Source organism: Hydra vulgaris, chromosome 09 (genome assembly GCF_038396675.1).
Source record: "Hydra vulgaris chromosome 09, alternate assembly HydraT2T_AEP".
Classification (NCBI taxonomy): domain Eukaryota; kingdom Metazoa; phylum Cnidaria; class Hydrozoa; order Anthoathecata; family Hydridae; genus Hydra; species Hydra vulgaris.
The window spans coordinates 57,261,327-57,276,841 of record NC_088928.1 but is presented as its reverse complement, the minus strand read 5'-3'; the positions used below and the strand labels follow the sequence as shown (position 1 = coordinate 57,276,841).

The 15,515-nt window shown below is 25.9% G+C and overlaps 1 protein-coding gene across 1 annotated transcript in view; it reads left to right on the top strand.

Annotated features, from left to right (window-relative positions):
• The window catches only part of LOC101239181 (regulator of microtubule dynamics protein 3), a 31,780-nt gene extending 16,941 nt beyond the window's left edge, over positions 1-14,839 (top strand). Inside the window, exons 2-10 of the mRNA XM_065806139.1 lie at positions 1,846-1,951; positions 2,827-2,938; positions 3,423-3,483; positions 11,042-11,117; positions 11,564-11,641; positions 12,150-12,248; positions 12,348-12,401; positions 13,604-13,684; positions 14,676-14,839. Coding sequence (XP_065662211.1) covers positions 1,846-1,951; positions 2,827-2,938; positions 3,423-3,483; positions 11,042-11,117; positions 11,564-11,641; positions 12,150-12,248; positions 12,348-12,401; positions 13,604-13,684; positions 14,676-14,723 — 715 coding nt within the window. The 3' untranslated portion in view covers positions 14,724-14,839. The remainder of the gene's footprint in view (positions 1-1,845; positions 1,952-2,826; positions 2,939-3,422; positions 3,484-11,041; positions 11,118-11,563; positions 11,642-12,149; positions 12,249-12,347; positions 12,402-13,603; positions 13,685-14,675) is intronic.
• Positions 14,840-15,515: the final 676 nt, after the last annotated feature.

The following is a 15,515-nucleotide window of genomic DNA, read 5'->3' as shown; positions in this document are numbered from 1 at the left end:
ATTATTTAACGTTTTTTTTTTAATATATTGCTGCTGTTGTTATTACTATTATTAATGACTTTTTGGTTTCTTACCTTTTATTAAATTTTATTGGATTATTCATTATTCCTTCTACAAAAATAATTAACTGTATTGACCTGAAGAAATAAAGAAAAATTGATCATAGCTAACAATTTATGCATATTATATCTGATGTCTTCAATATTTTTGTGATTAATGAAAGTTTATGTGAAAGTTTTTTCTAAAAAGAATCTAAGATTTTAGTTTTTCTGTTATTCTTGTTTTTTTGGTTAAAGACAAAAGCGTAACCTTTTTGATTTTTTAATTTTTTTGAACATTAATATATTACAATTACATTTTTGGCTCAGATGTTATTTACATCAAGTTGCATTGGGAAGTTGCTAAAGATCTTGTATATTCTTTATTGTTTCAATCTCATATAATAATCTCATCCTGCCATTCAGATGCAAAAACATTTTTTTATACACATGCATCTGTATATCATTTGCTTATATAATGTTTTTTGTGAGTTTTAAAGCAGCATATGTAATTGTTTGTTGTTGTATTGATGGATTATAATTAATTTAAAACTTTTGCTGTCTTTAGCATAAATTAACTATGCAAGTTTACTCTAAAAACTATGTAGATAAAATTAAGGTAACTTTTTTTAAAATTAACAAGTTCTTTCTTCCACAGTATAAAGGTTAAAACAGCTTTTAACTATTTTTATATTTTACAGTTGGTTGTTCAAAAAATAGACAAGTGTTTTACAGTTTCATATTAGAATTAATTTTTTTAAAAGATAGAATAAGTTATCAAACCAAATCCTATTTGCTTTTGTCTTTAGTAAAAAAGATTTCTTAGAATATGTATATATATATATATATATATATATATATATATATATATATATATATATATATATATATATATATATATATATATATATATATATATATATATATATATATATATATATATATATATATATATATATATATATATATATATATATATCTTCTAGGTGCTTTTTAGTCATAGTTGCTGATTTTTTACTCAAACAAGTTTTATTATTTTTTGTTTTCAAAATTATTTTCATTTTTAAAAAATCATGATATTCTCTTGACTTTCTTTTGTTGTTTTAGATTATCTTTTACATCATATTCTTTTTTAGAAATTGCTATATAATTAAAACTTTAATTAGTCTGTTTTAAAATCAGTTTCTGCTAAAGTTGTCCCACTATTAAGAATTGTTATATTTGTATTAACTACTTTTCTTTCTTTTTTTTATGGTAATTTTCCTTTAGAAAAGATGAAAAACCGCATTTTGTATATTGTAAATAATCTTGTTTATCAGCCAATTGTGAGCCTTGACTGCATGTTTTTAAGTTGCTTGTTTTTCTACTCTGTAAATACAATGAAAGGATCCTCTGGTACCACAGGCAGTTATCATTTTTTTTTTTACTGTATTAACCTGTCTAAGGTCAAGGGGCCTGGTAATGAAGTTGACAGTTGAATAGCTACTCTTTTTTTTTCCTTTAAAACTGTTGTTATGACCTCGTTTCAACCCTTAAAAATGCAATCCTTAATGAACAAGGTTGGTGTACAGAAAAAAAGTGCATTACTATCTGGCACATGGTGGGGTTTGATCTTGGTACTTCATACTAATTCTTACAAAGAGAGCACTCTACCACTACAATATTATACATTATATTAAAATGCCAGTGTTAAGGTAATATGACAATCCGTAAAACTTAATTAGTCTAGGTACAAAAATTTAAGCTAATGTATGAAAAGTCAAAGTATGAACAAGTACTTGTGCATTGACAATTTTAATTCTTATAGATCTGAAAATCTTCAATTTTTTGTCAAGGAAGTAGACAGCTTAATTGATGGCGATGATGAGCAGCAAGTTAAAGCTTATAACTTACTTTTAAATAAAGCAAAACAGGTTTTTTTTTTCAAATTTTTTTTCTTTATATTTCATATTCAATTTTTTTTTTTTTTTTTTTTTTTTACAGCTAAAATATGTTTTAAATCATGCTGTTAACTTTTTAGTTACTAAGTTTACAGTTTACTAAAATAAACAGATTATTCTAATGTAATTAAAACAGTTACTTGATTTACAAAAACCTAAAAGCTGGTTAATAATAACTTATTTTTTGTTGTATTTTATTTGATCTTAACCTCTAATCAATTTCATAAATGTTTTTAAATTTGATTATCATTATGTTTTTAAAAGTATTATTTTATTCCATTCTTACTTAGAATTTTGACAACAATCTTGATTTAGCTTACACTAATAAGCCTACTAATAAGCCTTACACTAATAATCTACTAAAAATTTTAGAGTATCTCAGAATACTAACAAGCTTAAACAAAATTTAAGTTTATCTAAAATTTCAACGTGAAGTGTCAGCATTTGTTTAAAAAGTTGCTGAAAGACCTCTTAGTGAAGTTGAAAAGTTGCTGAAAAACCTCTTAGTGAAGTTGAAAAGTTGCTGAAAAACCTCTTAGTGAAGTTGAAAAGTTGCTGAAAGACCTCTTAGTGAAGTTGAAAAGGCATTAAATAGCCTAATAGTAAGTTTGAAAAGATGTTGAATGACCGTGAAGTGAGGTTGAAAAAGGCCTTGTATTAAGTTTCAAATTATATTGAAAGTTCTGGTACTCAATATGAAAATCCACATAGTGGTAAGGTTGAAAAATGTGCTGTTTAATGTAAAGTCTTTTAGTAATATGAATAAGTAATTTAATTTGGAATTAAGAATTTTTTGTTTTAATGTTATGCATATTTATTAATATAGTTTTACTTTATATTGTTTGAAGATACCAGACAATGTTGATTTATTATGGCGTTATGCTAAATCGCAGTATCGCATTTCCTGCCAAAAAGAAAAAAATGGGGATCATTTACAACATAAGAGTATGGTAGATGAAGGTTAGTTACTAATGTAAAATGTTACCAATTAAAAAATACCTAAAAATTAATATTAATATATCTATTTATATTATATTTTAATATATTTTATTTACTATATTTTAATTTATTATATATTAATATTTTATTTTATTGCTATCTAGTTATTTTAATACTATTTTGAGGTTTTTATGATCTTTTATTAATTTTTCATTTTATAAAGCATTGTTATCATCATTTTTATCAAAAATATATATATATATTTTGTGCCAAATTTTTATTTTAAAAAATTCAGATAATTTTGTGATTTGGTGACAATAATGATGATGATAATGATGATGATAACAATGATGATAATGAATACCATAATCATCATGGCTATTATTATCATGGTGATGACCATGATTTTGATGAAAACGAATTCATAGTAATTTAATTTGTACTTATGTAGTAATGTAATTTGTTTTATAGTATTTTCAAATGTAACTTGAGATAAAATATTTAGGTATTAAAACTGCTGAAAGAGCTCTTCACATAAATGAAAATTGTTATCAGGCCCACCAGTGGTAAGAATTTATATATCGTTCATGTGTTCATAAATTTTTTTATTTAAAAAGATTTATTGTTAATTTACATTTAAGGTGATCTTCAAAATCATTTTCAACATTGAAAACTGTTACAATAGTTTATGTGTTCATAATTTTCATTGTTTGTGATAAAGGTGTACTGGATATGGTTTTTACATATCCGGCCATATATCGGATATGTATATCTATATCAGGTTTCCAAAGTTTTTTCCTCTCAAAAAATCACATCCATTGAGTTGTTTGAAATACCTTTTAGTTTAGTTTTGCTTCATTTTGTTCAACAGTTGAATTAGGAAACTTATTCAATTTGCAAATTATTGTAAACATAAGTCCTATAAAGGCAAGAACTATGAACTGTGCTCAAAACTCTGGGGTCATGATATAAGTGAGGTTCTATCAGTATATTGGCTGACCTTATTTTTGTAAACTTTTTTTGAAAATTTACAGGAGATTTTCTTTATTTATGTTAAATATGGCAATTCAGTAGGAGAATTGTTTATAAATATAACCAAGGTATATGACACTATTAACCAGAGTACTTTATATGAAAGTTGTTATATTTTAAAATTACTAACAAAAAGGTTGTCAACAATCATAGATTAACTAGATAATCAAACTTTGTTTGATTATCTAGTTAATCTATGGTTGTTGATTATTATTTGATCAAAATCAAGAGTACTTGTTACAGTTGCAATATTGCAAGATTCTCAGTTTGTTGTTATTCACAGTTTTCTTTAAAAATGTTGCTGATTGCATTGAAAATGCAAATATGAAAAAATATGTAATACACTGATAACATGGTTGTACATTACCAACCCAAAAACATTTTATCTATTAAAATTTGCATAATGAAAACTTGCGTTTAACTCAAAATGAACAAATTTGTCAAACGGAGTTGCAAAGCTACCATATATACATATTATATCTTTTAAAGAGTCAAGCTTGAATTAGCAAAACAATTATTTTATTACATGGATGCCAAAATTTACAATTTGATCATTTTATTGTCTGGGTTCAAAGATTTACAAATAGTTATTTTGTTGTATGGGTCGAAAAGTTTACAAAGCAATCATGTTTTATATATTTTTATTTGACAACAGTCTAATAATTTTCAAAACAATATAATAAATTTCAAAAATTTTAAAACAATCTAATAAGTTCCAAAAATTAAAAAGTTGGAAATTTAATAAAAAAATTTAATAAGAAATTTTTTATTGAAAAATTAAAAAGTTTTTTTATGAAACAAAATTTTAGTAGATGTTAACTGTAATTATTTTTCCTCAATGGTTTTACTAATTTCTTTCTTTTTTGCTTTTATAATTTCTTTTTTGTTGACACTTTTTTATTTGAAAACTTTTTTTATAATCAAAAAATAATTTTTTCCAAGGTAAGTTGGCCTTCACCACCACTAAAAAACCTCACCTGCCCCAATAAAGGTTAACGTGATGATCACATTATCATTACAAATTTAAAAAATTAATATTTCCTTATTTTCATTTTTATGCCTGAGAACCAAATTTTGTGTGATTGATACACACCAAAATAAGAAAAATAAAACTTATCAGAAGTAGTATATTTATCAAATAATTGGAAGTAGGATATTAGTGTTCAATAAACTCTTCAGTCTTGAATAAGATTAGTTAGTTTCAAAAGATTGTTATCAAAATGTCAATAATTTTAAGATGATATTTAATATTTCATTGAATTGAGGAATTTTTTTATAGAAAATGGATTGGATTAAATATTTTATACGATTAAATCTTTTATAAAGAATAAAGTAAAAAGAGACTGGTACCTACTACTCTACTGGATAGTACATTAATTGGTACTACTAGGTTAAAAAACAATAAATAAAAAAATAACAAGCAAGCGATTTGAAATCATGAGTGGATTATATTTATTTTTAATTTACAAAATTTATTAAAAATAAATAAAAAATTTAATAAAATGTTATTGATTTTTAGGTTGTTTTGAAATGTTTTTACATCAAAAAAGTAAATAGTTTTATGAAGTTTTTATTTTTAAAAATTTTTTATTTTGTTTTTGTGTAATTTTATTGATCACAGTTATCACAGTTCACAAATATAAGTTTTAGGTATAAAATGATATGACCCCGTAAGTTTCAATGGATTTAGGTCACTAATGTCATACATTATGAAGATCTGACTTCATAATGTATGACATTAGAAAATCTAATGTGTGGCCCTTTTTGAGAAAATTAAGTTTGAAAATTTGCAAAAATTTCATAATATTTTTTTAACATTTTTAATGGTGTAACTTCTGTAATTAGTATTTAAATCAACACTATGGTTGATAATACAAAATATTTATTATTATTTTTTGTTAAATATAACAAGACTACGACATTTTAGTTAAAAAATCAATGAAAATATATCCTTTAATACTATATTAAAATTTTGACAAGGTTCTTTTATTACAGGTTATTACTACTAAACACCTCTGCAATTCTCTTGCTTCTTTGTTAAATGTTTTTTGTTCATTTGGGAAACATTGAATCTGTTGATGACAGGCTTCATTTTAGCATGAGCTGATTCAGAAGCCTGCTCTGCATATCTTCCAAGAGAGTGCCCAGATCTGGAGATAAATTCTTCTAGGTGTGCTGTAATAGCATGTACTTTCCAAGTGACAGTTAAATCTTTTTGAAGATACTATAATAAAATATCAATCAATTTTTTTTTAATTATGCTGTTTATTGAAGTGATATCTTTATCAGAAAAGTATTTTGTATAAAATTATACAAAATTTTTGTATAACATAGTGAATCACCCATGTGCTTGCACAGACTATTAAAAGCAAAAAAGTACATGTTATATTCTACCTCCTTACAGTATTCTTGGGTAACCATGTAAGATTGCGTGAATGCGTGAATGTCTTCTTTGTAATTGGGATCTAAACTGTTTCCGAATGTTCCTTGAACTACCACGTGGAACTTTTGCAGCGGTTTTAATAGAGGTAATAGCTCTACTGGCAAAATATTTTCTAGCTCATCGCACTGTTCTAGGATCCGTTTTGAAGTATTTCCTTCATAAGTTCCACCATGATATCTTTTTCTTAAACATCCCAAGCTTGCAACCCACATCTCAAACTCGGGCCACAATTTGGTTAGGAAGGATGACATATGATTTACAAGGCCCATCAGTAAGTGAAGTTCTGGCAAAGGTATAACATCTAACACCAACTTGGATTTGTTATCTTCCTTAATCAAGCATGGCTTCACAACATTCTATGTAAAAATAATATTTGTTAAAGTCTGATAAAATGCAGAACTTTTTAAGGCAAAACATTATCTTTAATGTATATTATTAACATTACCTTGAAGTCCTGCATCCTTTTGTGTGGCGATCCAGCCTCGCAATATAGTATTACCAATCATCTAAAGATCTCAAAGTTCTGAGATCTCCAGCAGCAATACTTGATGTACCTTCACACCAGGCACAGGAATGTTTTCCTCCATGTGCCTAGAATAATTTATATAAGGTTCATGATTTACATTTTATCAAGTAGTACACGCATATACTTGCATGTACTACTTTTTACATTACTTGAACACATATATATGTGTTCAAGTAATGTAAAAAATATAAAATTTGGATTATAATATATATATATAGTACCGAAATTCCCAACAATATATTGATGAGTTTCATATCTGATGCCAGAGAATATTTGAATTCATGCAGATTTATGCTTTCGACAATCTGCAATAAGTTATGATGGGTCTCTTGTAAGTTATCTGCATATGCAAGAACAACAGAACCATTGATCCCAGAGTATGTCCCTCTATCTCCCATGTCGTCCTCTCTCTCTTTTTCAGGCTCAAATATGTTACAGATTACTTTCAATGAACCTCCACCTAAATTGAGCATTAGGGAACATTTTACTAAATACTATATTTAAAGAATGCTAAACCTTATTCTATGTCCCTAACTCTTAGCTTTGGTTACCTGAATCAATTCCAACTCTGACAAAGGTACAGTAGTAATTTTGCCCTCTGAAATCCATGACAAAGCTGAGAAACTCTGTAAGGTCTTTAATATAAGCAAGGTCTCTTGAAACTACCTTTGTAAGCTTATTGTTTATCTTCTCTTCAGCTTGAATTGTCTTAACAGCATAAAAATCTGAAAGGATCTTGCTCCTCTCGTCTAGTTTTGCCTCCATGAATGACTCAAATTTAATACCGCATTTTCGAAGCCCCTGCAACATCTACTTATTCATATACTGACTAAGTCCTAGTTTGTTTATTAGAGGCTGGATCTCTTCAAATTTTACTTTCTTTTTTTGTTCAATTTGTTTGCCAAGGGTTACAGGAACTAAAGCTCCTCCTGTAATAAAATTATTAACTGTTCTTACATATTTATTACTAACCTGTTGAATTAGTGATCTCTTCCCCAAGGTTTGTCTGTGAAGATGTATAGATGTTTTTGAGCAGAGTTGAAGTAACTTGCTGTTGTACCTTTGATGATCTGCTACTTAGGTGGGTTGAAACATTTACCTGCCCAGGAGAACATTTGTGGGGTAAACCTTTACCAAGGTTACAAAAGCAGTTAGGGCATAAAATAAGAGGTTTTTTATGACTTTGACTTTTCAATTCTAGCTTTAGTTTTCTTTAGTACCCTATGATCCATGGATTTTGCCAAAGAACAGACTGTACACTGTATGACACAGTCTCTTCCAGACTTGAAAAGCATTAGGTCCGCTTGCTTCCAGTTTTTAGTAACATTTATTGGAATAGGATTATTGGAAGCCAGCTTGTACATGTATGATTTGCATGATGAACAAATTCCTTAGAATAAAACTAAAGTTATGAATTCAAAAATAATATCTGTTTTTACAAAGTACATTGTTGTGAGGGAGCTGTAAGACATGTTTTCTTTAAAAAAATATTTAGTTTAATACATATTGAATCGTAAAAAAAACAACTGTCAAAACACAATATTAAATTGACTACAATACTTAACTTATTGCATTTAAAGTTTTAATGTAAGTTTTACCAGTTGGATACTCAAACACATGTCTTGAATAGTTGGGATTGATATGTTCTTTGATCATTTTCTCCAGTGTCAGGTTTATGGGTATACAATTTAAATCTTTCAGATGGCAGCAGGCACAAACCGTTCTCTGATTGTCCTCGTGACATCTCTTATACTTATTCTTTTTAAAGAGTAGGCGTGGCATAACCTTTTGGTTCATTAAACTAGTTTTGTAGATTTAATTTTTTAATTTTCCAGATTATCTATTTAAAACATATAAGTATATATCTAGCTACATTTTAAGTTTCAAAAGTGAGCATAAGAAGACAGTAAAAACTAGAATAAGTGTTTATAAGAAATACTATTTTATAGTAATCCATTAAAATATAGAAACATGTAAATAATAAAAACGAGAATACATAAAAAATACTACGACTGCAATTGGAGAATCATTGTGTTAATACACATTTATACATATATATATATATATAAATACATTTATACATATATATATATATATATATATATATATATATATATATATATATATATATATATATATATATATATATATATATTATATATATATATATATATATATATATATATATATATATATATATATATATATATATGACTAGTTATGCAATAAAGCTACAAATATTGATATATAATGGGAATCAGATCTAATTTTTTTGGTTTTTAACTAAAATGTCGCAGTCTTGTTATATTTAACAAAAAATAATAATAAATATTGTATTATCAACCATATTGTTGATTTAAACACTAATTACAGAAGTTAAACCTTTTAAAATCTTAAAAAAATCTTATGAAATTTTTGCAAATTTTCAAATTTAATTTTCTCAAAAAGGGCCACACATTAGATTTTTTTAAAGTCAGAACCTCATAATGTATGACATTAGTGACCTAAATCCATTGAAACTTCCGGGGTCATATCATTTTATACCTAAAACCTATATTTGTGAACTGTGTTATACAGGTTTAGTGAACTACATTTGAGCATCAAAGTTTTGATCAATTTATGTATAAAGACATATGGATGACTTTTCAAGTTCCTGCTTTTCTTTTGATAGTTCAAATCTCTTAAAAATAAATCCAACTAAAGATCATTATTGATCAATTTTGAAATGTCAACTTGTTTAAACAAAGATTTTGGAGAGAATTTTTCAAAATATTTCTTGATTTAATATTTTTTACTCATTTCAACTCAATAACAATGATAATGGTGGTGTGAGTAAACAAAAAGTATCACTTCTTTTTCACAGAAGCATTTTAATGATTCCCCAGGTTTAGTGATTTAAAAAAAAATCTAATTCACTCCTAAAAAGGCTACAAGCAACCACTATTAAGTTGGGAGTTACAAGAAATCAAAGAATAGAAACATGAAGAGAATTCCAAAGGATTGAAGTGCAGGTAAAAAAACTAGACAAAAAAAAAGTTTTTAGAGCATGCCGGGACAGATACAGTAAAAATATGCAACTTCGATGAATGACGAGTCAAACTAGAGTGAGTTCTGTTTAATGCTAGAGATAATAGCTCCTTTGAACAGCAACTATGATAGTTGATTCCCTCCCTGAACAGCTATGATAGTATTTGTAGAAAAGAGAAAGAGGTGCAGCTTAAAAAAAGCTAGAAAAGAGGTTCAAGCTTGGCAGATAAAACTGTCAAGCCATGTTTACAATGCATTTTTAGACCTTCTCTAGAAGAGAAAGAGTATCATTAAAAGAAGCAGCTCAATTATGACAACACTATTCTATAGAAGGATGAATAAGAGATTTGTAGAGATAGAGAATGGAATCAGGAGTAAAAAAATGGCAAGCACAATAAAGAGAAGCAACCTCAGAAGGTGCTAATTTAGCAATCGATTGTATATATGGTTTACATGAGAGGTCAGTAGTGAATGATATTCCAAGAAGATGTAAAGAAGAGGACTCAGTGAGAGTGTTGCCATTCGTTCATATAGGAATGTCAACAGTATTTTAATAGTTGTTTGCAGTAAATATCTCAGTTTTGTTGGAGTTAAAATTCACAAACCACTGCAATCCCTTAGCTGTTACAGATGTGAGATCAGATTCAAGATCAACTGCCTATTCTTAGCAATTCAAAAAAAAAGACTTTTTATCAAGACAGGTGTATAAAATTGAGTCATCAGCAAATAAAGCCATTTAAGATTGTCAGGAAGATCATTAATATAGATTAGAAATAAAACAGGACAAAGTATAGAACCTTAAGGTATGCCAGAGGGTGCTGGAAATGAAGAAGAGTGTTGGCCTTTAAGGATGGCTTTAATAAAGCAGTTATAAAGAAATCATTTGGTAATCTAAAAAATCTCCGATACGCCATTTGAAGCAAACTTATGGGGAAGACCAGCATTTCAAACTTTGATATAATAAAAAAGATTTGATAAAATAAAAAAAGTATAACCAACATTTTACAAATTATTAGTTAGCATCTTTTACATTGAAGTAACATTATTGTAGAAGAGGCAAGGGTTTGTTGATGTTTGTGGTTCTTTTTTATTTTAGGTATGCTGTTCTTATCGGCACAAACATTAAGTTCCAAGAGACAAAACAAAAATTTTTGTTAGGTAACATTTACAAGGTTTGTTATTTTGTTGTTTTGTTATATGAGTAAAAAGTAGAAAATTAATTTGAGATATTTGTTTTGAGATGTGTTTTGAAAGCAGTTAAAACAATATTTTTATCTTGAAATATTTGGATACATCTTGGTATGTCTCAGTCTATCAGTTTCTTGATGATATTTTAAATCATTATTGTGTTGCCACTCAATTTAGAAAATCTGAAAAAAGCAGGAGAATTCAGCAAAAGAATTTTAGGGAAACCGAGAAAACTTGTTTTTTTTTTCTATTTTTGTAGTTTTTATTCCCAACTTTGATATTTTGAAAAACATTTTTTTCAGGAAAATATGTTTTTCAAAATATCAAATAATGCTCAGAAATGTTGTTTTTCAAAATAAACAGAGAGATGTTAATAAAAAATTTTGTTGTGATATTTTGCTTATAATTAAAAAATATGTTTGTTTTATAGGCGCATATAGAAAAAGCTATTTTATTAAACCCTGATGATGCAGCATCTTACTACTTGCTTGGAAGATATTTGTACGAGGTACATTTAATCTTTTATTATATTTTATTATTTGCATTTATATATGCATATATAAATACTTATATATGCATATATAAATATTTATATATGCAAATATAAATGTTTATATAAACATATATATATATGTATATATGTATATATATATATATATATATACATACATACATACATACATACATACATACATACATACATACATACATACATACACACACACACACATATATATATATATATATATATATATATATATATATATATATATATATATATATATATATATATATGTATAAATATATATATATATATATGTATAAATATATATGTATATATATATATATATATATATATATATATATATATATATATATATATATATATATATATATATATATATATATATATAGACACACATATATTATTCCTTAGAATTTTGTTAATGATAACAATGTAAATTTCTTTTATACATAAATTAAAAGTAAATTAGTCTCTAAATAAAATACTATAGATTTATATGCTTCCTTGGTATATTCGAAAAGCTGCTGCTGCAATCTTCTCTGAGACTCCAACTGCTACTGTAGATGATGCTCTTCAATGCTTTTTAAAGGTTTATAAACTACTTTTTGTTAAAAAATTGAAATCAATTAGATTTTTCTGCGTATTTAAAGTTTTTTAAAAACTAATTAGTATTTTGTTTGATACACAGGCAGAACAGTTAAAATCTGGATACTCAATAGGAAACTCGTTTTATTTAGGAAAAGTAAGTTTTTAATTTTCAGTTAATTAAATTGCATTTAACACATTTAAAAAATTTTAATTTCGTTACTTTTTATAAGGACTTTTATTGGCTTTACCCTTTCTAAAATTTTCTAAAATTAGGGGTAATTTTGAATTGCAAATATTTCTTAAGTCTTTTGCTTTATAGAGGTACTTAGATAAAATACTCATGTAGTTTTCTTAAATATCTTTAAAATATTACCATGGAGGTCATTCAAGTATATTCCTTAATTGTTTATTATATATAGTTTGTATTCATTTTATCCTTTAGTAAACAAGATAAATTATTTTGAGCATAGTTATTTTTTTTTATTTGTTCCTAATTTTTTAACATTTAACTTTCTGTTTTTTATAGTTGTTTCTTATAATAATAAAAAATAATATGCATACAAAAAGTTGTGGTAAATATGACTAAGACATTTTAATTGAATATACAAAAAATGATGTTTTTCATATAAGTATGACATGAAAAACCTCATTTTTTGTATAATTAGGCGTTAAATTTTTTTTTTTTAAATCTTTGTTGAAGTTCGAAAAAAGGATTAAAAGTTTTAACGCATTAGTTACATTTTTTTTTCTGTTTTAATTATAAAGAATATGAAAAGAGGAAAAACCAATATTTTGTGTTTAACAAAAGATAGGAGTTGCCTCCAAATGAAGTTGGTTTTGTTTAACTTTTATTGTGAAATAATGATACTTTAAAAGAAATGTTGTTTTTAACAATTATTATTAATTAAAAAAATTAATAATAAAATAATAAAAAATAATTAATTAATAACTAATCATTATTTTTTTTTATGTTTAAGATATTTATTATAACAATTATTTGAAAACAGAAGGTAGAAAGTTGTAGAATAATAGCAAGTTATTAAATTGAACTCATCCTTTGTACTGAGCTCATCCTTTGTACTAAACTCAGTACAGAGGATTTCATATACTTGGTAGCACAAAGGAATAAATAAAGCCTTATTAAAAAACTGCACAATGATGTTTACCTTGTTTTCATAAATAAATGTCTAAAAATACAATAAAATAAGTGTTTATGAATTTTTTTCGTAACAACACCAATAATATAAAATGGATCTAAGTTGTGAAAACTACTCATAATATAGTAAAACCAGTTTGACTTTTTTTTTTTGGAAGTAGGTTTTATTGCTAACCCTGTTCATAATAAATTTATTCTAGTGTTATTACTACAAAAACTGTTTACCAGAAGCAAGAAAATGGTTTTTTCAAGTCACTTCTGTTGTACCAATGTCTGATGAGGTAAAATAAAACCTCTGTTTTTTACTATTTGTTTTAAGTTTTTTATGAATGATTATTTATGCACTTTTTTATCTGAAACAAATCTACATGTAATTAAAAAGTGATTTGGGTAATTTGAGGTATATGTATAATCATTTAATATAATTTTTGTTAAAACTAGGATCATAAAATCAAATGTAAATCAGAAAATATAAGTTTAGTCAGTTTTCATAATGTTGCCATTTCAAGTATTTTCTTTCTTTCTAATGATCATACTTATGCAAAGTCGGTTTTAAGACAGTATGCCATAAAATTGAACCTGCATAGATTGCATAGATCATAAGCCCTCATCCCTCTTTCTAAAGAAGGCTATTTTTAACTTTTAGTCGGTTTTTTTCGGCTAGTCGACATTTGACACATTTTAGTCGGCAGATTTTTAGTTTTGATGACATAGCTACAAATGTTTTTTTTGTTTTGTTTTTTATTAAATAATTTAATGAAAAATTGTAATAGTTTGAAAATATTCTCTCTCTAAATATTTTTCTATATTCTCATCGAACTTTGCAAGTTTGAACAGATAGTTGTTTCATTAATGTCAATAACGTGTCAATTTATGTCAATCATGTGTCAGTTTATGTCAAATTAAGTGTGCATATAAGTTATGAAAAAACTCGAAAGTAAGTTATAAAAAATTTACAAAAAAAATTGTTGATTTTTAGAAAATGGATTTTAGTCTTATTTGAAATGAAAATCATGAAACGGTGACTTAAAGTCTTAAAGCTTTTAATGCAATAAACGTGTCAAAAAAGAAGTTTTAGATAAAAATCCATCAAGTTTTCAAATTTACACCCCTCCCCTTCGGTTAATAATAAAATGAGAAAAAATAAAATAAAAAATGTATCCCAAATTTAAAGATGGTTTTCAACAAAATTGCAAAAATATTTCAATTGGTTTATGATTTAAGTTTTAGAAAATCTAATGTTAATTTAATGTTAATTTAATTTTTATTTAGGATGAAAGCTTTCGTAAAGAAGCCACGGAGCTGCTTAAAAAACTGTGAAAAGCATTTGAACGTGGTCTTTAATCAAGTTTTTTTTTTTTTTTCTTTTTTGAAAATATTTATAAAAATAAATTATGTATATAGTAAGAAGTCATAAAAGTCAAATTTTTTGGATATTTTTGGTATTATGGTATTATGAAGTAATTTCAAAAAAAAGGGTGGCTGAATTTTAAGTTAATCGGTGGCTAAATTTAAAAAAAAAAGGAATTCTAAATTTTATTTTAAATAATAAATTAGAATTTTGGTCAGAATAGAAAGTTGGTCAGAACATATTATTTATTAATTTTGTTATGTTTTATATAGTTTATCTTATAAACGCTGACCATAAAATCTAACTAAAAGAATATAATCTTTTTTAAGGTCGACGATAACAAGACATAACTAAAAAAGTCGCTTTAATGCGTTATTTGAACATAAATCTCTCGAATAGGTAAAAGATTACATCTGTCCAACAACATCTGTGGAGTAGTCCAAGATCATCTGTATACTTTTGTCCAAGATTATCCATATTTTTCTTTTACTTTAATAACATCTGTCCAATATCATCTGAAAATTCAACGATCCCTAACAACATCTTAGAAAGACGTAACTACATCTGGTAAGTAACATCTGGAAGAGTTTTTTCCAGATGTAGTTACATCTGAAAATTTCTTTATATGTAACTACATCTGGTTAATATAATGCATTATTAGTTAATTCATCTTAAAAATAACTTCATCTTAAAATCTGCAGATGTTGTTGCACAGATGTTATTACACTTTGATAATTTAAAAGATGTAACTACATTTGTAA